At 41.4% G+C, this 25122-nt stretch overlaps 1 protein-coding gene across 2 annotated transcripts in view; it reads right to left on the bottom strand.

Moving 5' to 3' along the window:
- The window catches only part of aplp1 (amyloid beta (A4) precursor-like protein 1), a 38291-nt gene extending 18035 nt beyond the window's left edge, over positions 1–20256 (bottom strand). Inside the window, exon 1 of one of the 2 annotated variants that reach the window (XM_080471613.1) lies at positions 20008–20256. In XM_080471613.1, the coding sequence (XP_080327739.1) occupies positions 20008–20073 (66 nt within the window). In that variant the 5' untranslated portion in view covers positions 20074–20256. The remainder of the gene's footprint in view (positions 1–20007) is intronic. The other variant, XM_080471612.1, reaches the window with a different exon arrangement.
- Positions 20257–25122: the final 4866 nt, after the last annotated feature.

Below are 25122 nucleotides of genomic sequence, written 5' to 3'. Positions count from 1 at the left end.
AGATATAGAGGAAGCTAATGCATGGGAGAACTGACTACAGCGCGCACTTCAGAGAGAATAATAGTCTGGAATTCAAAAAAGTTTCCTTGGAGACCGAGTGTTTAAATTTAAGACAAAAAAACTGTCAATAAATGCCTGACTCATTGACCCGCGCTTGCTGTCTACTGACACGACTGACATGTGAGATAATAAAGGAAGTGTTAGTAGATGAAGGTAGTGCATGAAATCTAAAACAACAACAACACAAAAGCATGTAAAAGATGGCTCCTTTCCTCCTCCAGCGGCCTTCTAGGATGTTGCTATTGATCGTGGGATATGTTTGCCTCTGCCTCGGGGAGGGCCCAGGGGAGTCCACATAAAGGAACAAACAACAGCCAGGGCTGGGAGTCAGGTGTTAATACAAGCTCATTGACCGATGCGCCACTTCACTACATTAACACACAGGACAGAGACAGAAAGAGCCCAGGGAGGAATAAAGCAGGGGAGGGCTGAAGAAAGCAAGAATAAATAAATAAATAAGCTCCATGAACAGCACAAACAAGGACTACTTGTACTTGAACAGACTAAACATGACAGCAGGGAGCCCGACAGAGAACGGTGAGGAAAAGCGTTTCATGTTCCACCTGATGCTTGAGTCATCTCTGATACCGAAATGAGACGTTTACCGAAGACAAGCAGTGTGAAGTGAAGCGGCCTCATCGCCTGACACAGTCATGTGAGAGAATGTACAATAATGTTTACTTTCTTTGCCCGAAACTCCCCGAGAAGGCTGGCCGGCGTACCCCGGAGCCCGTGTACAACTCGTATCCTTTCATCTGTGCTGACAGACGCAGAGATGGACCTACTGACGACAGAAGAGACGAGCGACGCCGAGCCAATTAGAAGGAAGTTGCCCAAAGGGAAGGAATAGAGGAGAGAGAATACTGGAGAGTGACGCCTGATCAAAGGAAAGCCCTGCTTCGGCCGATCGGAGCTAAAGTGTTTGAAGTCCTAATTAAAATTCACGCGGAATAAAATAAATATATAAAACCCTCTAAGTAAATGTACAATAAATATAATAAGCCCCGAGCAGTCTATGCGTTATAATTACGCTAAGAGGAGTTTGTGTTTCTGCATGTCTTAGCAGATTTCTTACAAATTACAGATCTACTTTTCATTACTGCTGACCATTTCCCAAAGTATACCACAGCTTTCTTTTTTTCTTTTTTCTTTTAGATTTATGAATGCTTTTACAGACCTTACTGGAGACCGTTTCTCATTCAGTGAAATTGTTTGAATATCAATGAGAAGATGTGTGCATTGGAGCTTGGAACAAGTGCTTCATCACACCAGATAAACAACATTTTGTTTTTCACACCAGCATTTCCTAATGTTTCTAAATCTGCTGTGTGTATAAAAAGAAAAGCTACTACTGTTCACTTTGTGCGCCCTGTGCTTCCCTTTCCACGTATTCCACTCTTAATTCATGACACAGGGGCTGGTGTAGTGGTTAACGCTCTCAACTCTTCACACAAAGTTCCCTGGTTTGAGCCTTTCTGTGCGGAGTTCTCTGGAGTGTGTGTGTGTGTGTGTGTGTGTGTGTGTGTCTGTGTGTGTCTGTGTGTGTGTGTGGGTGGGTGGGTGGGGTGTTTGATCGCCTGTAGGTGTGACCGTGAGCGTGGACGTCTGCCTCTCAGTGCACCCAGGACTCGTGATCTGTCACTCCATGATCTTGTTTGTGATCATTTACTCTGGTTTCAAGGTATTTAATACTTCTATAAAATAAAAAAAATCGATATCAACAACAGATTGAAAAACGTTGTTTTCACCCGGTCATTAAGGTTATTTTATACCATTATGAAGTCAAATTTCTTCATTAGTATTTAATAACCTCACTGCCCCCGACTGAGTGTGTCCGTTATTGACGGAGCTGGATTGGATCTTTTAATTGGTTGAGTGTTTTGTAAGATAAGCAGTACAAAACACTGCTGAAGCTGCTGAAACAGTCTGTCTGGAGGAGCTGCTGAGCTCATGTCTAAATAGATATATTTCTTTGCGTCAGGGAAGGTCAGTGCCACAAAGAAGAAGAAGGAGGTGGGGGGGGGGGGGGACTAAAAAAAAAACTTCCGGATATTTGAGAAGATAACCTGGCAGCTCCCCCTGGTCCAGCTCTCTCATTCTGCCTGCTCTCCACTACTGCACTCGCAGAAAATCGATGCTGAGCGACTGCAACTGTATCGCCGCGTTCCCCCCAATCAATAGCAGTCCATCAGGAGCCTGAGGCCCTGACCCTCAGCTCAGCAAGGCCGCACTCCAAATCTCCTGCTCGATCTGTGAGACCAGACTCCCTATTATATGACGACTCCTTAATAAGAAAAAGAATTTAAAATCTGCATTTTCTGTTCTGTTCTGTCGCTTCACACCAGAAGAAAACCTCCTGCTTGTTTTTGACCCAGTTTTGGAGTTTGAGCACTTCTTCTCGACAGGCCGGTCACCGAAACGGCGTCGTCACAGGGACGTCAGGGACGTGTTTCTGTAGCGTCACAACAATGAAATGTCTATTTGTCCTCAAGTGCAAACATGAAGCGTTACTAAGGTTTCTTGTGGTGTTCTACATCTGTATCGACACGTTGCTTTCAGTATATTAGTCCAATTTTTAAACTGCATCAATAAAAAACAGAACTCTCCTTTAAACTTTTTGTAAAATTATATGAAAATAACCAGTTATTCATACTCTAATAGTCCGACACCCTTTACTGTAGATTCACATATTTTACATTTATTCCATATAAAGCATCTTTTGGTTTATTCTTTACGATTGTAACTTAAATATCATGAAAAAAAAGGACTGTCTCAAAACATGAAAACAAAAATCCTATTTATTTTAACTGCAATCTAAAATTAGCAGAATTCAAATAAAGAAATGCTCAGGACTCTTTTATCTACTTTATGCTATGAGTGAAAAAATAACTGACAAAACAATGTTGCACCAATGTTTTCCAATGATATCCATATTTTTGGAGAGGTTTTGCAGTAAAACTATAAGTTTTGATGCTGTGCTATTGATATTTTGAAGGTAAAATGTGTTCAGTGGCTCCGGACAAATGTGTTATGGAGCCTGCAGACTCCGCTGTAGTTTAATTCCATATTCTAAGGAGAGCGTGATAGCTTCTACGTGACAGGCTTGGACGGAAGTCTTATTTCTGAGAACACTGTTGTCATAATTTGTTCCAATAATACTCTGCTTTAATTTGCTTTCATTTATTTCGCCATGCTTAGTCACACAATGTTCTAATTAGTGTATGACAGTACAATAAACAAAAGAAAAAAAAACAAGGCAATTATATTACAATGTCTTCACACTCAATTGTGCATCTTGTATCATTAAATTAATGGTTTTATGTCTGCTGTTCTTAAGCTCTTAATGATGTTTAAAAAAACAACCAAAGACAAACAAACACGTTGCTGCAATGCAACAATGCAGTACTAAACAAAACAGGGAAAAGGATCTTCAGGAGCCAATCTTGTTTATAAAATGAAACGTCTACCTGATGGATGAGATCATGGAGACAAATTTTAAGACATATGCTCAAAATGCATCACCTCCACTTCTTAAGGGCTTTATTGACTCTTCCTCTTTAACCCTCCAACCAGGAATCTGAAATGTTTACTTTTACATATTCTGCTGCACTATTTCACGCTTTTGCATTATGTTGGACGTCTGCCTGAGACATGCTGAGCTGTGAACTGCTACGCCTGCAGAATTCTTTCTAATGGCCTCACAATTCTTTAAACAATTTTTCTTCATTGGAATAATTATCAGTGTTTTTATATATTTTGTCTATAAGCAGACAATCTTTTGTTGTCCCATGGGAATCGACTTATTTAAATTTGCACCCTGCGAATTTACAAACTGAGGTGATGAATATAAACGCAGCTCATTTATCTACAATAGATATTGAATGTCTGCCAGAATTAAAACAAAACAAAGTGTTTTTCATGGGAACTCTTTGCTGTGGTCAAAAGGAGATTGACTAGTAACAGATTAAAACCACACAGACAATTGTCCTCTATTGAGGGATTAAGCTTTCAGTCACTGCTAAAAATAGCTTTTGCAGTACAGAGAAGGAATCATATGTATGAGCTTAGATTGAGCATTTGCATCCTGACAAATTATTGCCGCAATTCCCTTATGGACAGACAGACTTGCAGAACAACACATTCACAGTGTCTTTGTGGTATTCAGTTTTCACTTGGAAGCCAATCAGACTGTTAACGACTGTTGTGGCTTCAGCGTGGCAGCGTCTCTCTGTAGAACACACTAATCCAGTCGGCTTCACAATGAATGCCTCACAATCTGTCATCAATGACGTTTCCCCAGTTCAAGGCAGTCCGCGGAGCTGCTCACCATGTCTGAGTGAGAAAATGCAGTGGTGTATTGAGGCGTCTCAGTACAGTACAGTCTTCAGGAGTTGGTTGAGGCCGTGCTGTTCAACCCCTCCTCAGCCCCACATATCACGTCCAAGTGCTGATGAGGCTGAACAGGCAGACAGCCCAGAAGCCTGACAGCTCCCCACTGCAGGGAATGCTGCATCATTAATAACAACCTGGTGATATAAAGCCAGACATCGATTGGCTTCCTGCCTTTTCACCAGATTCCTTGCCTCAGTTAGCTCCCTTGATATTCCACAGCCGCAGCGCACTGGCAGTATTTCTTAACTTTGAATCGCACAATACCTACACGAGAAAACTGAGCTCTCCCACAAAGCACCTGGCAGAAGATCCTTGAACAAATTGTTCATATTTTGTGGATAAACGTTCACATTTATCCGTCATGTGAAGGAAATTTTGTGCATGCAAAAAAAAAAACAACAACAAAAAAGACCTCAGACAGGATGTTGTAAGATGAATCTAAATATCCATTCAGGGCTGAGTTGAGCCGGGCAGTTCTTTTACATGTTCCACCAGCATCTCCCATCCTGTTCTAATTAAATTTTCAGCACCTGTTCCACCCTTATGTTGCAGGATGACTTCATCCTCTGTAATGATGCAACCTCTCGGCCCTGGCAGGCAAGCCGAAGCGGAGGAGGCAGAGGGAGGAAGCCCACCCATCATTTGTCACCTTTTTCAAGCCGCTGCCAGACTGTACATTGAAGAGAACCACACCAGATGGCCCAAGTAGATCCGGGGTATTTTATTGCCGATGCTCTGAGAGCAACATGTCATGTTATGCACACAGTCATTCATACCGAGCCTTTGATAATGCAAAGCATCGTTACTCGCTTGCAAGTGATTATGATTAATTCTGATTTTGCTTTCATGAGTGACTTGAGTGCATCTATAATTCATCTGTTCTATACCTTCTTTGTCACCTTACATGCTTACAATTATCTGAGGCGTGTGTCATATGCATGTGGACCTGTGTTAAAGCGAGGTGCCTGCGCTTGTCTGCGCTCCGTTGTGTGAATCGCCTCATAAGTTTGTGTGGAAATCAATTTGAAAATGCACACCGTATAAATACTCACACGCCAAAGATTTATGATGGAAAGCTTTCCTGGCAGCTGACGATTAACTGGATACCTCAGACCCCTCGGGGACTAATCTCTACTTAGTATCTCCTCCTCTACAGGGATCTGGAATATCCCAGGTAGCCAAAATACGCCCTGTTGTGACAATGCAATCAAACATCAAAAAGACCAGACATCTTTTGAAATCCCAGGTTTTGTGTTTTGGCTTTGAACAGCGTCACAGAATTGTGTCTCAAACTTGTGCCATTAAAAAAAAAAAGAAAAAGAAAAAGAAAAAAAAAGATTAAATTAGAAAGTAGAGTCAAAAGTACAGCGGGATCATTGGCACAACTTCAGATGATTCAGTCAAGACAACAAATTAAGCACATTTGCTGTCTGTGCTGCTTTATTTGTTAAATTGGGGATACACACAGCTGAAAAAGAAATAAATTGTATGTAAACATTAAACTACTTTGGGATCCTCCTTCACTGTAGACCGGCCATCCTTCATGCAGGGAACACAGCCACGTGCAAATAGGCCTCCAAGACGCACAGCCCATGCACTTATGAAACAAACAAGCGGCTTTCCTGAGCATGTCTTTGTCCTTCGATGCGGCACAGATGGCTGATTCGTGGGTGTCTTCCTGCCTCTGAGCCCCTCCTTCACTCTTTCTTCTGTTTTCGCTTTTTTGATCATCTCCCTCGGCCTCCTCTCAAGGCTAATCCACCCACAGCCACCTTCATCCTGTCTCCCTCTCCCTCCCTAACAGCTTTCACACAATGCGTGACACTTTGCCGTTTGCGCCCCCCCCCCCCCCCCCCCCCCCCCCGCCCCTCCCCAGACTAGTGCTAAATGGCCAGATAGATTTAGGCGCATTCATCATAGTAATCATGTTGATTAATTATTCATAGCCTCCATCAGGCCTCTTCCTGGTGTGGCATGCAGTTATTAGACAGTAGCAACATTAGTCTGCCAGACTCTCCTTGTGCAGAAGGGACAAAGGAGGATAAAGCAGGTTAGCTCTGCACATTCACTCATTATTCTACAACTCAGACTAATGGCTAATTGCAGCCATTAATTTTCTATTCAGGGGGAGACTGATGGGCACAGCGGAAAACATTGCTTTTTGTTTTATGTATTCTTCTATAGCTTCCTACTGTAAACCACATAACTGTAAAATTACTTATTGAATACTAAATGAGTGTCCCCATTTCAGTGCTTTATAACTAACCATTACGGCGGAGGCTTTTGGTTGCGGGGATGTGCAAACATCACATGCTAAGTCGGGCCTCATCAGTTCAGATTACAGCGGTCCAGCCTCCAGCTGGGCACACTGGGAGCAGATGGCCCCATAATCACCAGGGTTCATCTAGGTCTGCAACAGCAGCCAAAACCAGCTCCAGAATATTTGATTTAATTTCAACTATAGCTTAAAACACAGGGCACGGCAGCTGGCATCAACACAGGAGACTCCATAGATTTTGACGTCAGCAGTGCCAGTCGTTTTATGACTGCGGTTATGTAGGAGTGCACTTACTCAGTGCTGTGCGCAGTAGGAGCTGTTCCTACAGCACCCCAAGTACATTCTTTCTCAAGGTTTTAGCTCAACATCTATGAATACGGCTGATTCCTCTCTTTGGGTAAGGTTGCTGTCTCCTTTCGGAATCATATAACTTTAAACTTCCACATGGACGATGCCACCACGAAGGCAAAGATTTCCCGTTTCCCAACTGGGACTCTCATTTTTTTTATGATGGATGTCATGTTCTTTTTTCCATATATGAATCTATACAATGCACATTTTTCAAAAAATGGTCAGTACAATCACTGAAGAAAAACACGTAAGTCCCAGATATATTAATGATCTCATACAAAATGTTTCCACGTTTATAGAAAAGAGGCATTGAGCAATATTCAGAATGAAACAAGTGATAATTGTGTTGCATAGACATGTCTGCCTCTCAGTTCCACCCACATTTCAACAAATGCTCCTTCTGAATCATGTACCATAATGACGATACGTTGTGCAAGCTGTCTCCGGAAAAAAACTGAGCGTAGTCAGTCACTTTCACAAATCTACGCACGCACCTGCCTCCTGCAGATATGTGGGAAACAAACAGCTGCGTGACAGTGTTTCGCGAATTTATCCAGAAACACCGAGTGCTTGCGAGATCCAGTTCCTTCGGTACAGTTAAACCGAGATGACTCTGCTTCTGTTCATATTGTTGATGAATTATTTTGCTGTTATGCAACACCGCTGAACCTCCTTCACAGTTAAGCAACACAACATGGGAATGCCAACATGTTAATGCCAAACACTGTGAGCCTGCAGATACGATTTCAAGCCAAAGAGCTACCTCAGGGGATTGAAGGAATCAACGGCTTAGCGTAGATTTAAGTACCGCAGGTCTATCTGAATCATCCTAATGTCACCACAGCTGACTGTGAGTCATGGATTTTGCATACGCAGATTGAAATTGACACAATGCAAACTAGCTATGTAAATCGAGATTTAGTTTTTTTTTCCCCTTTAAAAAGCTTGAGTCATATGTTTGGGCTCACCAGTTCAGATTTCTATTTGCAAACGTTTCCACGCTTAAGTGAATGCCGAACTAAAATGTATTAAGCACTAGGGCATTTCTTCTATAACATCACACTGGATGTCAAATCATGAGAATCGACATCACAATTGTCATAATATATTTAGAATGTAATGCATAAGAGCTATAAATCAGTGCCAGACTCAAAGCCGGGCCCCTGACATGGTAATCCACTATGCATCCAAGTGGTTTAGTGAGTTAATGGACATCCGGAAGTACCATGATTGTCAGTTTTAGAAAGATGACAAACCCGATTCAGATGATAACTGTATTTCACAGTGGAGCGAGGTATCAGTTGAGGGTGTATTAGTGCAGAGGACAGACAAGGCTGGAGGTCTTAAAGCAACATCATCATGCCCTTGAGCATGTTTTAAGTAGATTAAGTTAATCTGAAAGCCTAAATGAGGGCATGTTTAGGTTAAAAGACTGTAACAATTGATCCACTTAAGGGCGGCCAGTCTTTCTACGATGCCCCTGACAAACAGCAGGCGGCCGGTATAAATAAGATCTGATGGTTCTTCTTTCCTACTTCTTATCTGGTACTCGGGGCCTTTCCTGTCTCTCAGGCCCTTCACTCAAGTCTTTGATTCAGTTGTCTTTGCATCAGATCTGAACTGGAGTCTTTCTTGCTGGGTATTCTGCTTTGAATCTTCACGTCATCTCCCCCCCCCCCCCCCCCCCCCCCCCCCCCCCCCCCCCCCCCCCAGTTCTGCCTCTCCTGTCACTTCATGCACTTTCTGCTCAGGGCACACAGCCGGTATGTGTGTGTCTCTAGCCTACACTGTGTTTTGTGCCTGTTAAAACAAGCAAAGAATTCTGCTAATAGATTTCTTCATGCCGTTACATCGTTGAGGCAGTTATAGGTGTGAGTAAAAATGTTTAATTACTACGCACGTTTGAGTTCTGTTGGGAATTTATGAGCTGAGAAATGTGAAACAAATAAAACTGAACTAAACGTGCACATATGCATGAAGGCAAAGCCATAAATCCATCAGGGGCTCTGAGCAGAAGACGGAGTAATATCATGCATATGGAGCGAGCTGGCGACAAAGGAGGGGGAAGAGGAGGAGGGGTGGAGGAGGTTAAGACATTCATATATCTCTTTCCCTCTGTCTCTTATTTATGCACATATACAATTCTGATCACACTGTGCCAGCTCCCCTGAGAGCTTGTCTAGCAGATGCATCAGAGATGGAAATGAGGCTTTGAGGTTATGTACTATATGCCGTGTGAACCACATGAAGAGACAGCGGCAGGGGAGATGGGGGGAGCTGTGTGTTCATAATAATATTACTAATACGCATTTGTTAAAGTGGATGTGTGACCAGGAAGCTAAAAGCTACAAACTGTGTTTTTCTTTCTATCATTTCATTATTGTGGAGACCACTCTCCCAAGTGTACCACACACACACTACATCAAACACCACATATGATGTATTCATCCCATGTGTTTTTATTGGTTTATGTCAGAGATGTGTTGTCACCGCAGTGAAAATTGAGTGGTCTTTAACTCCCATTGAGAAGTCAGACTGCACACTGATGCCAATAAAAACAAAACAAAAAAAACAATCCCAGCATGCCCGGTGTGACCCCTGCGACTTGTAGAAACATATTGAGAGGATGACCTCTTCTCTCAGAGAGTGTGCTGCCCTGCATGGCACCTCGGGCCGACTGCTTCTGGTAATGAAGCGCTCTGTTAATGAACAGCGGGATAAACAACTAACCCGGGGTCAGCAGGGACCGACCAGGCACACACACGCACACACACACACACACACACACACACACACACACACACACACACACACACACACACACACACACACACACACACACACACACACACACACACACACACACACACACACACACACACACACACACACACACTTAGAGGACAGGCTGTAACTCTGCTGAAGTTTACCATAAGGGCAGAAGTGGATGAGCTGGTGTCGCTCTCCCACGTTCTTCATCAGCTTCTGCTAACTCGCTGTCCTCTTCATCTGCCTCACTTGTTCCAATCGAAAGCATAAACACACAATTTTTTTTTAGCCTTCTCTACGTTCTCCCTCTCAGCATCACTTGGCCGCTGAGGCTGGTTGCTATGGTAACACCACCCACAGGAGCCAGCTACCTTCCCTGTTACCGTAGCAACTGGTTCCCCACAGAATTTCAAGCATGTCGCTATCTCCCCTCTCTCTCTCTCTCTCTCTCTCTCTCTATCCCCTCTTCATTACAGGTCTACACCGCTCACGCTCTCTCCTCTTCTCACATGAAAGAGTCAGCATATGTTTGGTTCGACTTTCTGTCCTCGGCTTGTCACCAATTGCCGGCCTAATTGTTGGTTAGCTTTTGTTATCACTACCTACTGGTTGTTTACGCGGCACTGAAAATCATAAATACAATCATGAACTTGCTGGGAGCTGGGCCTATTGTGTCTACTCTGACAGAGCATTTATATTTTTTTCAAATATATAATTGGAAATAGTATTCATATGCAAATAATGGGATAAAACTGTGAAAATCTGATTTTTATTTCAGTCTTGACAACAAATTAAAAACAAATCTCTGGTAACCCCTGATCTCATGCTGACAAATGTATGACGTACCATATGAGTAAAATGCCAGAAATGAATGATTATTTGCAAAATCTGTCAACGTATTTCAAACTGGCCATGGAATGATGAAAAGCTGTCTTAATTTGGCTCAACCAAAGGTCAGAGAACCAAAATATTTTATTACTACACAGGCCGGAAGGAGCCAAATATTCTTAACATTTTGGAAAAATAGCTTTGGAAAATGATGCAAAATTGAATCCACCAAATATCTTTTTGTTGCATCACAGAATGATGATTCAATCATGTGTACAATTATGACAACACGTGTAATATGGCGTAAATCCTGTTTTCCTGACCTGTTGAAGCGTGAATGCACTATACGTCTGAAGGTGTGCTGTCATGGCACTGTGACGTCCTCAGCAGATAATTTAAGAGGGAAGTGTTCCCTCCATGGAACCACATGCATCAATGAGCCAGCAGATGAACCTTTTCACCAATTCATTGCATTTCCTTTATTCGACCACTTTGGAAGGATATTAATCACTGCGGGCAGTGAAAACCTTGCATGAGGCACGGTTTTGAGGATGTTCTGACCCAGTAATGTACTCACAATCCAGGACACAATGTTCGGTTGCTGCTTGACATACCCTACTCACTAAAAGATGTCATGATAAAAAGAAAATCTGTTATTTCCTCTTCCTGTCAGAAGTTGATGTGTGATGCCCCTGTAATGTAGAATATAAATTCATCATCTAACAGGGATTTTCACGAAACTAAATAACTGTTTAAAACTCTGTTATTTATGAATGATATTCATAAATATGACAATTTCACATATTTTTTGCTTCACATATGATATGATACACATGACAGCAACATTCCAACCTGGTAATAAATTCTCTGATAAAGCAGAGGAGTTAGGTAAGAACCATAAAGCAGGTTATTACTGATATTTAACCAGACAATAAAAAGAGAAGATTCATAAACAATGGTAATCAGCTGGGTGACACCATCAAACGACTTTGGTTTTGATGAGCTCGTTTTTGCTCTCTTTGTATGTCTCAGGGTGACAAATCAGTCGCTGACTGGAGCGTCACATTTTTGCTTATTGCCCTCTGTCTTTGTACCGTCCTTTTCTCTCTTTCTATCCCCTAACACCAACCGGAACGGCAGAAAGTCTCCACCTCCGAGTCTGGTTCTGCAGGTTTCTTCCTGTTTAATGGGAGTGTTTCTTTTCCACCGTCAATTATGCTCGCTCATGTGGAATTCTTGGGGTTTTCTATGTAAAAGTGCCTTGAAATTACTTGTGTTGTACTTTGTGTTATAGCAATACAATTGAATTGAACTGAATTGAATTGAACTGAATCGAATTGAACTGAATCAAATTGAATCGAATTGAATCAAATCAAATCAAATCAAATCGAATCACATGTACTTTCGATTTTGCTGCTTCACGACTGTATGACTGTGTGTTGCAAATACCGCTAATGGAAATTCCCATTGACCTTAATTAACATCACCAAATGTACAGTGCACTTTTAATTTGAAATGTTATTTAAAGAACAAGTTAAACTTGTGTATTACAATTAAGAAAAACTCCTAATCCTTTTTAGTAATTCACTACTATAAGGAACATTTTGATGAATTCTCTGAAAAAACAATGATAACTGAGATCTCATTAGGCAGGCATGTCCTGTCTTGCTTTGATTTGTCTTTTTTTTTTTTTTTCCCCAGACCGGAGCCACTCTGGTGGGATAATGTGTGCGGGCTGTGCCGTCTGCAGCAGATTAAATATTAGTGTTATCTCATTTCCTCTGGATAGAAAGTCTCCACAGACCGTCCAACTAAAGGGAAATTGTTTAATCAGTCAGGCAATCTGTAAAGAAAAGAAAGACCCCTCAACAGGATGTGGTTCCTCCGTTAATGCTTTGTATATTCATTACAGTTTTCAAAGCCAGAGTCAAACTCTAGCTCTGCAGCTCAACACCCATCTTATATTTCAGCCTGGCTTGTCAGCGTATTAGCTGGCACACTCTGGCAATGGCCTCCAAACGACCCTGAGCTGAGGATAAAAAAAAGAAAGAAACACTCCACATCATTTTCTAAATCTTATTGTTGATGATTTACAGCATCCACAACAGCACCTGATTGTTTTTATCTTGTGCTACTGTCGGCACCACCGGCCCACTTCTTTAAAGTTGGCATTCCATCTGTGCGTGTAGAATAAACAGATTGAATGCTGTGGGAACATTTTGTCTCCAGGGAAGGGAGGGGATGTTTGAGACTGGAAGTTTACCCTCTGTCATAACAAATTTCATCTTAACACACATTAAAACTGGTAAACAACTGCTGAAATTGGCCAGAAATAGAACACTTTCCAAACACTGAATAAGAAAAACACCTTTTCTGGATGACTATAGATGCAGTTATACAGTAGCTTTCTCATTAGATAAATAGAAATAAAGCATCTCTGCAAACCTCTGAAGAATTCAACAATCTGTCACACATGTAGTAAATCACTGAAACATAATTTTCTATTGTGAACGAACTATTTCCAACAAGTGTGAATAAAAGTGTTTTATATGGTACAATATGAAAGCAATTCAATATAAAGAGCAGTAGTCAGGTATGGAGACACTTGAGAGGCAGTCAGGGGACTCTAAAGAAAACATCAGAGCTGAAGGAGAAAGGACAAATGCAGCAAGGCAAGGGAAACAAACTACAATGAAAAGATGGGCGAGCTTAGAGAATAAATTATTCACGAGCAATCAAAGTACACACAAGAAAAGTGAAAAGATGTCACTGGCCACTGAGAGCTGCTGAGGCAGATGGGGGAGCGGGGGCTGTGTCTGTGTGTGTGTGTGTGTGTGTGTGTGTGTGTGTGTGTGTGTGTGTGTGTGTGTGTGTGTGTGTGTGTGTGTGTGTGTGTGTGTGTGATGGGGTGGAAGGGGGGGTTTATGATGCAGCAGTGGAGCACAGAGCAGGCTGAGACAAAGACCGACAGCAGGGATGGGGAGGAGGGGTTAAGGCCAGGAGACGGGCGTGGAGGAGAGCTGTGGAGGTGGGGAGCCGGGTGGGTCTGAATGACAGGGAGGGAGCAGGGGTGGGATGGTGCCTGAGTGGGAAACATGAAAACCAGGTAGCATGAAGAGACCGGGCCAGCGTCTGAGTGTTGCGAGGGTGCGTGACAAGTGCCAAAGCCCCGTCGACAAGCGAAAGCCCAGACCTTTCCATGGCCTTCAATAATTGATGCAGCTTCTGCAGCGTGCCATCTTTATAAAGCAGCAAGTGTGTGTGCTGAATGTGTGTGTCTGTGTTTGCACTTCTGAATAGGATGTCAGTGTGTGTGTGTGTGTGGTGCCTTGTTCCTCTATACTAATGGGGATCGGGTAAAAGGAAGAATTAATTACATTTTGGGGTATGAATGAGCTTTAGAAAAAATCTGAAGAAAATTAAATCAAGGCGAGGCGTGTGTGTGTGAGTGTGTGTGTGTGTGTGTGTGTGTGTGTGTGTGTGTGTGTGTGTGTGTGTGTGTGTGTGTGTGTGTGTGGCCTTGTTCTCAACCTGATTGCACACGAACCAAAAGAGACTCGTGTCATCGAGGGAACAAAAATGGAAAGTCCATATTAATGAATAGATAATTTTTTTTTAGGTTAAGGAGTGTTTTAAGGACAGGCGAGGGTTAGAATGTGATTACAGTGGAGATAGGCAAGTAGTAGTTATTCTGTGTTTGTTAAGGTAATACATATTGCAGGTGCTTTAAAGTAAGGATTAGATTAAGATTGGTGTTAAGGTTTGAGTTTAAAGTCTACAGCAAATGAATGTAAGTCAATGTATTGAACTTTTAAGCCTAAAACCATATATAATCTTGTGTTGAGTGTGTGATCTGACTGTTTCCATTAAACCTGTATGATATGAAGAAATGAGCAATAAGAAGGAATAATTAATAAACATCAGTATATCAATACCAACTATCTTCACCAGGAAGTGACTGCAGATTGGATGTATTACTGTACTTTATTCAAATCCACGTGTCATTATCAGAGCTGCCGGTCTTAGCCCAAACTCAATCATTGTGAGGTTTTCATTTAAAAAAACAAACAAAGAAGAAGTAGGTTGATACCTTTAATTGCTCTGAGGTCCAAATAGTTTGTCTCATTCATGCTTGACTAAATTTGAGGCCAAATAGTTGAGAAACATTCGGTATGGAACCACATGTTCTCTGCATTTGTTCCTCGCTCTTATGTCCTTCTCCAGCCATTCTGGAGGCGGATATGTCATTTGACACCAATGACAGTGAAAGTACTTTCCGGCTTCCCAAGGCGTTGTCTGATATTTGCATGCTCAATTTGATCTCACGCTGCGTGTTCTTATTCTTTGCAATCCCGCCATTATTTGTGATGTATCTGCCGCACATTTGCATGTAACAGTAATGATGAAAATGTTATTGAACGATCAGCGCGAGCGTGAGGGACTTTTTCCCGTCGTTGTCACATTTGCAATAATATGTCAGAAATTAGCACTTTGTCTTTCTGATGGACGACAATATCCTGCCAATGAGGACATAAATTTTTCTCGGTAACAGTTTCCAATGTCTTACAGGAGAATAATAATCCTGCTGTGATCAATCTTGCTGAACCCAACAACACCGCACACTCTTCAACGCTGGAGCCAAGGCCGTTAGAAGAATTAGATTTTTGCAGCCCCACTTTCATGGCACACAGCTCCAATCGAGCCAGGGCTTTTATTTTCTTGCCTCTGCCAGCTCCCCGACGCTGAGGGGGAAACGGGGCTGGGTTTCTCCACACTGCACCATGCAGCCCACATCACATTTTGCATGCTCTCCATCACTTCTGAACTCCCTCTCGTCCCGTTTCTCAAATCGTCTGCCGTGCCAGGGCAATTCTGACTCTCTCTCCCTCTCCCTCCCTCTCTCTCTCTCAATCTCATTCACTGCGCTTGCCCTCTTCTCCTCCTGAACACGGAGGACAAGTGTTATCGCCACACTGCAGATGTTTTGGAGAGGGGCCTCTGCTAAAACCTCCCATTGGCTGCGGCACTACTAAACAGCTCACATCGCGCTGGCGTTAAACTTTCCCTCAGAAAGACAACCCATTAGGCTTACTGAGGTAGCTATGCCGGGCGTGAGGACCTCGGCCTGCACTGATATCTGTGCTGTGCACACGACTCGGCACACGCGTCAGAGCTGGATGTCATCAGGTTGTCTGAGCCGCTCTTGCAATCCCTCCCGGTGACGCTGGACAAACTTTATGATGCGCAGGCAGACTGTTTCCTCTGCACACATCCAGGGTGCAGAGTCCTGTTTGGGCTTCAGCTGTGACAGATGCAGGTGTGAATAATTTTTGCTGCAGCTCTCCAAGCTTGAGAGTGCATCACGAATCTCAGTATATGATTCAACTTACATTCAGTGAGTGTGCCTGGAAAGGCAAATGGATGGATGGATGGATGGATGGATGGATGGATGGATGGATGATAAAACTGAAGTGTTTCATGGACAAGTATTAAAAAAATGTAAATAAGGAGTTTATTCTTTGCTTAACTCAACCAATAATTTGAAATATTTCAGAAGACAATAATCATAACTGGGATTTGTTAAAGGCTGCCTGAACCCAACCTAACCTCCCTGACCTATTGAGAAGAAACCATGCAAGCATGCAATTAATTCCAAATGTCTACATTTCCACCCCAAATCGTTATGAACAACCATAGCAGCAAAGAATTAAAATGACCTCGCCCCCCTCCACAACAACCGTGCAGCACAAGTTTCTGATTTAATGCTGTTTATTGCAAAAATAACTCCAGAAGGCGCAATAATGCCTTTCATTAGTGTGTCACCTCCGGTAACAACTCTATTTGCTAAAGCACATTCACAGTGGCGCTTTCCCTGCGGTGCTTGTGTAGCTCTCGTTTCACAATGACGCTGCAAGATCTAATCCAGGGTCCGCGTGAGTGTGTGTGTGTGTGTGTGTGTGTGTGTGTGTGTGTGTGTGTGTGTGTGTGTGTGTGTGTGTGTGTGTGTGTGTGTGTGTGTGTGTGTGTGTGTGTGTGTCTGTGCGTGTGTCTGTGCGTGTGTGTGTGTGACTTCAAAAACCTTGGAGAGGAAAGCCACATGCAGAGAACAGGGGAGGAAAAACATGTGACACAATAAAATGGTGCGTTTTATGCCCACTGGCGTACGGATATAGTGGAGGATAGCAAGCACACGGGAATCCATTAGTAGAACCCGATTATCTCTTGGCTCTAAAATTAATTAAGTGAGTGTAGCGCAGTGTGCGTGTGTGTGTGTGTGTGTGTGTGTGTGTGTGTGTGTGTGTGAGTGTGTGTGTAGAAGAGAGAAATCTGGTTGTCTTCATCTTTTTCCTTCTTTTTTTGTATTTTTTTTATTTAAACAAATCCTCTTGTGTTCCTGCGTTTGAAGGCAGATGGGTGTGGGAGGTGCATAAATCTGCGTGGCAGTGTTCCAGGCCTAAAACTGACAGTGTTGATGACAAATCAGGGTGACGTGAGTTACGCAGCAAATTTCTGACTTACTATTGTGTGACTAAACTTCAGCGCCACAAAATGTGTTTCCTATCTCTCTGCTCCTACGTTCCTGCCCCTGGGTCGGGCCTCTCCTGGCTTCCTCCTTCCTCCTTCCTCCCATTATGCTCCTGAATCTCCTGGAACCTGCATGCAGGTCTGTCTCTGGGTCCGCCGCCGCCACTGCTCAGCCTCTGGCTCACATTCCAGCAAGTTATCTTGATTGATACAAAACTGAACTAAAACCAGAACATGAGCCACCCACAGTCCTTCAACACCTTTTTTTTCTTTAAAAAAAAAAAAATAAAAATATGGCTTCACACAAGAACATAAGTATGATTGCTTATCAAAATATCCTGTTTTGGGGATTTTCTGAGCTTTCTGGCTTTAGTTTGGCATTCAATTTAATATTATTCTCCAATGATGAAGCCTAGTTATGTAATATACACTGAGAGGCCGTGTGAACTATGATCTTTTGCCAATATTCAAACTATTAATCGTATAATTGAATTGAACATGAGCTTTTAAAAGACGATAATAGATTTGAATGAGGATTATTACTACTATTGTGTTGATTTATAAACTTTGTTCCTATATCAATGATTATTTTTGCAAATTAACTGCTAATCAACATAAAAACATAATGATTTGTTTGCATCTTTTTGGGTTTCTCATTCTACTGTTGTACAACAGAGCTGACTGAAATGTACAAAAAACACTTTCCATTTTTAAAAAATTTATATTTGGTACATTTCATGAAGGATTCATCCAACAATTATTGAACAGACCAACATAAACACAACCAAATATTATCACTATAATGCTCTGCGCCGCCACAGCTTCAATTTCAAATGAAAGATTTTAATCAGGCTTCAGAAGAGCTTAATCAGAGCATTGCAGCAAAGTGAGGGTCAGGATTGGGAAACACTGTATTAATAAAGATTAATCATTAAAAAAACAACACTGGATTTGTTTGTAAAAACAATGTCTTTCTGGCTGAATTGCATCCTCACATATACTTTTGACAACAACAACAAGATAAATATAGATATCATGTTATATATAACATGCGATCCAGGTAATCAAGTATTCCACTTTACATTGAGGTCAAACTATTTAGCTTACAAGCAGTTATAAAGGTGTTTGTCTCTGTAACCTTCTGTGTGTGGAAGGAAACCGGAACAAGGAACAAAATCTCACTATGTTTGGTTTTCAGCTACAAATAATTGAAAAAAAAGGCCTGTTGTGGCTTTATTAATCCAAAAATTCAAATTTCATGTCTGATTACTTTTAATGCACTACCACGTTAAAGATATCTATAAAATAGCAGAGATCAGAACAAGTTTGAGAATTCATACTTTAATGGAATTAATGCTGAGTAAATTAAGGGGAGCTGACAGTTTTATTAGGACTAATACCACAGTGTAATCCAGCCACTCAACCCTCTCTCAGTGTAATCTTCAGCATAAACCTTCATGGGCAGGTCTCCTTGTATGAAGCTAAAGCCTGTTCCTCAGCATAGCAGTAATCCCACTAAGGCTCTTAGAGAAATGGAAATTATTTCAGAATGAAAGGGAAGGCTTTCAAACTCTCGCAGGCTCACTGGAGGAAGATGGCTAATAAATAAACATCTGACAGATCGTCTTAAGAACTCAAGACTGGCTTTGAATCAGCAGTCGAGACGCTCCATAGTCTACCTCACATCAGAAGCAGGTGCGCTGGCTTTTTATTTCCAGGTGGAAAAGTGTGTTTGACACACAGCTTCCAGCTGGGACATCATGACTCATCCTCAGCCCCCAACCCCCCACACCCACCCCCACCCCCCTCCTCCTCCTCACCTCCCTTATTTTATTCTTTTTTTTGTTTACATTCAAAGCACCCTGCTCCTACACACCAGTGAACACGCAACAACGTGAATTCATTCCTCTGGTCCACCAAAATGGGGGAAATAGGATGAGTGACTGGAGAATGAGTGGGAATTAAAAGGTCAACTCTATTAAAAAAAAAAAAAAAAAGGGTATGTTCTCAGTCTTGATGAGTCAGGGGGGAGCGGGGAGAAGCTGGTGGCCCATTGATCCGCCACTCTACAACAGACTTTCCCAGTCTCCCCTCCACCAACTGATGGAGACAGACGTACGCCGACAGGACGACCCCCATATCTCTGTACCACAGTCTTGTCCGGCAATGTATCAAAGTCATCCCCTCCATGCATTCTCAAGGCCACGGCAGATAACCCATTGGGATTCTGACAATGGCGAGATTTTAATCTATTCTTTCGTGGAGATCCAGTGTTGAATATGCATGACTCCATGGTGGTGAGGAGCAGCACCACTCATCTGAAGGACGGATGCAGGCAGATTTCCTCCCCTGATAGAAGCTGATGGGAGGCATTGAGATGGGTTTTGATCTCCATCCTTTCCATAGAGCAAAAAAAAAAAAAAAAAAAAGGCCTCTCACATTCATCATGTCAGATACAGGCCCAGACTTGACGCAGCGTACAGCACATCTTCATGGAGCCCCTCCAGGGTTTGAGCTACATTTAATATCACATAACAGTGTTTATTTATTTATTTATTTATTATACACACCATCACTGCGTTTTAGAGTCATTATTCTTGTTGACGGGGCTGGAGGACGCATTTAGAAACCAAACCTGCCCTAGATAATAAAGGCTGTGAAATATGCAGATGGGCTCAACTCTATGCATGATGATGTAGGAATGAATTAAAAAGAAAAAAAACAACAATATTTCATGCAGAAGTCATCAGCAGTCAACCTGCACTGCGCCTTTAGAAGAGGATTCAGAAGGTGTCGCTCCTTACCTCGACGTTTCCCCGCACGCAAAAGGACAATACGGCCATCAATATAGGTATTGCGGTATGTCCCATTTTTCCTCTCTCTCGCTCTTCCTTTTGTCTCTTTTTATGACGGAAGTTGCTAATGTAAGACGGCTTGATCCAACATTCGCTGCCTGGTTACATGAGCTGAGGTGATGGACGCTGCGATGGTCGCGATATCTCCTGCGTCTTCCTCGCGCCAGCGGGCTCTCCAATGGCAGCCGGGGCTTTTATGAGGATGAAGTCTGACAGAACCAAGCCCTGTTTCTGCGGGTATTTACCACTGACTTTACTCCCCTGGTCCTTGCCCTGTGTCCTGGTGGACAGCGACATCTGTTGGCGGCGAGTTGCGGCTGCAAGGGGCCGAGTCTCCTGGAGCAGGAAGGAAGGAAGGAAGGAAGGAAGGAAGGAAGGAAGGAAGGAAGGAAGGAAGGAGAGCCGCAAACATTAGTGTGGAAAGCTCACAATCTACAATTCAACGTCACTGGAGTGAAACTGCGGGGTTAGTGCAGGAGCTACCGTCCATCAATAATGTGCAATATTCGGAATGGGTCAAGGGTCAAAGGTCAAGGGAGGGGGCAGACATCTTGGACAGGTCGTCAGTCCATCCATCCATCCATCCATCCATCCATCCATCCATCCATCCATCCATCCATCAGCAGTCCAGGTTCATACGGGTAATTTAGTATCACTATTTCATTTATTTTCATTTCATTCATTTATTTTCCACAATTTCACACGTATAACTAATGATTTTGACTTGTGCATGAATTATGTGAAATCAGAAAAATGTACACCCAAAGAAGCTTGGAGCTTATCATGCTGGGGTCCATTTAACCTCAAACAGTTTTTTGTTCACCCTGGCAGCTAGAACTGGAAGACCCAGAACCCCGAGAGTCTTCCTGTGTGTAGTTTTCATGTTGTCTTTGTAGATCTTCTTCCCTTAAGCCCTGAGTCGGATACAGGAGGGATGGATGGGAAAACAAAACAAGATGAATTCGTAAAGAAAAACAGGCCCTCTGTGCATTTTTAACTTTTTAAAGTTCAAGACTGATGCAAAATACAGTGACATATCTAAAACCATGTCCTATTTGAACCCCGTTGCATCCCGAAAGATAACAAATGACTTCATTTTCAACTTTTTTTTTCTCTCGGTGAATCTGCTAAAAGGTCCATAATCCTGTTGACCACAGTCTTTCTCTTCAGACTAATGTTGGTAAAAGCTTCGTGGGGTCACACAATTTCTGCAGCCTTCAACATATTTTTTTGTGACCAATACCCTCATTGTAGGGTTTCTGATCTCTCTGTCCACTACTCTCACTGAAATGGTGAAATCCCCAATCAATAAAACCATATATTCCATTATTTTAAAATATTTTTGTGTTGCTCTCTGGACCCTCTAATAGCATGCAGGCCTGATGTTTGACACTTCTGCTCTAAATGCACTCTCACGTTGTAGTAGGTAGTAATTTGGTTGACCCAATGTTCATCACCGTAACAGTTTATTGGTTTAGGTTAATGAGGGGTGCTATTAAGTGGCTATTTGGTTTAAAAGCAGAGTAAATCTCTATCTAAAGTCACAAAAATTGTCCAGGTTGGTTGGCTGAGTGGCTTCTAGAGTGTTGGGCAGGCCTCCTCTAGGGGGCACCAGAGAGCTGTGGGTGCTCGACAGCAGGATCAACATGTGGGTTAGAGTAAAGGATAAAACTAAATAGTTAAACTATTAATTACTTTAATAAAGCACACAATTTTAGAACCTGATGAATTCTAACTGTCATAGACACAAATTGAAGGATAAACTTCACACACATGTAAACATATGACAGTTTTAGACATTATGAAGCAATTTAAAGACATACAATACAAAATTAAATGATTAAAGTATCATGACCCTAGTTCAGAGGCAACACATACAGCCCAATTTAATCTTAAGCGGGCTGGACAGGTAAAATACTGCCGTACTAACTTTTGAATTTAAACTTTAAAGTTTATTTTTGTTGCGGCACAGAATATATACCATTCACATATTTTTATATTCGCAAATCCAAACAATAATAACTTCTAAAAATTAATCCATCACATAAATGAAACCTTCTGGTACAAAATGCACTACCACTGCGCACGATGAACTGCCTCAGAAAACCGGGTTTTAATATCACTGTGAGTCAGGTATTCCAAGTTTGACTTTCAACTCGTCATTTACTCCCATTCACTCCAACACTCAACCTTTAAATGGCAACAGACTATTTTTTTTTTTTTCACCTGGAAATAGGACACTGCAGATTTAAGAAACCAGACACATTGTGCTCATTTGAGATCACAAGTATCTGCAGCCATCCGAGTTTTCATTTTGGACCAGCTTTGACTGTTTCGGTTTAAAGCTAAATAACAATGAATGGGTTCGCAAGTCCCCTGCTGTTTGACGCATTTATTTTAAAGGTATTTCTTAATGCATTACTCTTATCTCACAGCTCATGTGCTTATTGATTTGTTATTGTTATTTTGGTTTTGATTGACCTTCATCAGTTCCACATCATAAACAGCTTTTAAAAGGGTCACATTACCATGAAAAGCAAAACACATAAACAAACAAATAAACAAAGGCATTTAATGCATGTGTATGTGTAGTCCTTTCTGTGAGCACTCGAGTAATGAAAAGGGCCTCCCGTACAAATATTGGCAGAAAGTTGCAGTTACTGGTGGCATTTAGCTCATAATTGGGCAAAACTGCACGCAGATTGACTCTGAAAGGAAAAGAGGCCGTACACACAACCATGTACACACAAACAACCTTTACCTCGGCTGCGAGGTTTAGACAAGGGGTGTCAAACATGAGGCCCGTGGGCTGAAATCGACCTGCAAGAGGCTCCAAACTGGCCAGACTACCAAAGGAATTGTCAAAATGTTGTGGAAGAGTCGTGGACCCGACACAACACTGAGACCTGAGCTGAGATATAGATGCTGCTGCCATGAAAGACAGCTGCCTCTTTGTTAATTTAAAGAATAAGTTTGCATTCACATACATTCATTCAGACAGTGCAGACCGCTACATAATGCAACAGCTATAGGAGAAGGTTTTTTTGGGACATTTCACTGTATTTCACACTAGAAGGTTTAATCAAAATACGCTTTATGTTGAGATTGGAGTCATTTTAAGTGGTAATTGTTTGATTTTGCTAAATTATAGACATTTCCATCACGTATAAAGAGCGTCACAATGAAGAAAACCTTTACATTTTTTATTTAAATGTTATTGTGGCACTATTTTACTGGTCTGACCCACTCAAGACTAAAGTAGTCTTAATGTAGAACTAACTAAACTAAAATGTGTTTGACCCCCCTGATTTCTCATTGTGCACCCAAGTAAAAGCAAATCGCCACGTATTGATCGCCTGTAAGAAATATGATTGTGGTTATCATTGCTTATTTAGAACCATTGTAATACTGGAGAACATGTTCTCGGTATTAAAGGTGCAAGAAGTTTACATGTTTTCTCTCTGGAGAAAAGGGAACTTTCTCAGGGTCGGACCACTAAAAGGCGAAACTGAAAGTTTTAGGAAAGGGCAGCGTCTGACTCTTCCAGAACACTTTGTACAAACTCAAATAGTTGGAGCCAAATCACGAAAAGTGAGGATCCCATCAGAGGATCGATACAACAGGCTTCGTCTGGAGATAGGCACAAAAACAGTCTTCACAGATACAGAAGTCGCTAAATACATATCTGAGAAATGCAATCAATACAAATAAGTCAATAAGTCAGTAAGTAAGTAAGTAAGTAAGTAAGTAAGTAAGTAAGTAAGTAAGTAAGTAAAAGAGAAGAGAAGAGAAGAGAAGAAAAGAAAAGAAAAGACAAAATGTAAAGATGAAAATATTATGTTTAATATTTTTATACAAACTAAAAATGTAAGCTTTTTTGATGCATGAAAAATAAATGCAGCAGCTGTGAGATTTTAAAAAGTTTTTTTTATTCTGGGGACAGAAATCACTGTTTTTATTTGATTTTTTTATCGGTCAAGCACATTGGAGTAAAAAAAAGAAAAAAAAGGCTTGTTTATTTCCCTAATGTTTCCATTTAACCCTTCCTCACAACTCAAACACTATATTGTCAAAACCTCAAGTATATTTTAGGAATATTGTAGAAATAAAGATAAATGTGGGGAATTAAGAACAAAAAATGCCATTAAATACAAAAACACAGGTTATTATTATTATATTTTGCATGCCCCCCCCCCCATTCCACTGCCTGATTTGCTGTTACTTCTTCTCTACATACATGAATGTTATCTGATGTCTTTATCCTTTTCATCATTGGTCCAATTCGTCTACTATCTCTCATGTGCATACCATCTGAACCGGGCAGGCCTCTCGAGCTTTATCTCTAAACTGCCGCACCGTCCCCTCTGATCTGTTCATTTTTAATCCTGTCCATCCTGCTCGCTCCAGCATCTCCATCACTGCAGGAAGGAACGGTTGTATGCAATCAAGTCATCATTGATAGTATGTCCGAATAAAAACAGTGCAATAAGTTAATATATGAAAGACCAAAATGCAACCATTGTACTCATTTGCAATCACCCAAACCTGCTGCTGTCTGATTTTTCCGATTGGACTAACTTTTTATTATTTCATAACAGTTTTAATTAGAAAAATAAAAAATAAATAACAATGTCTTTGGAAAGAAAATTATACCTTTAACCTCATAAGACCTTTATATTCCATGCTCCACCTTCAGAAGAAGCTATTGCATCAATAAATAAATATTGTGTTTAATATGTATCATTATTACTGTTAATAATACTTTACTACTTAAAGTGAATAAGAATGATACCCATATATCATTCCATATATATATATATATATATATATATATATATATATAGACATGTAGATAAAGATGTAAGTATTTTGTGATATGTATAATCACAATTTTTTTTTTATTTAAATCAATTTATTGTGAAGCGATTTTGTGTATGTATGTATGTATGTATGTATGTATGTATGTATGTATGTATGTATGTATGTATGTATGTATGTATGTATGTATGTATGTATGTATGTATAGATAGATAGATAGATAGATAGATAGATAGATAGATAGAT

Source organism: Lipophrys pholis (assembly GCF_963383615.2).
Source record: "Lipophrys pholis genome assembly, chromosome: 9".
Classification (NCBI taxonomy): domain Eukaryota; kingdom Metazoa; phylum Chordata; class Actinopteri; order Blenniiformes; family Blenniidae; genus Lipophrys; species Lipophrys pholis.
Note: the sequence above shows the minus strand (reverse complement) of the source record. Positions and strands in the feature narration are given on the sequence as shown.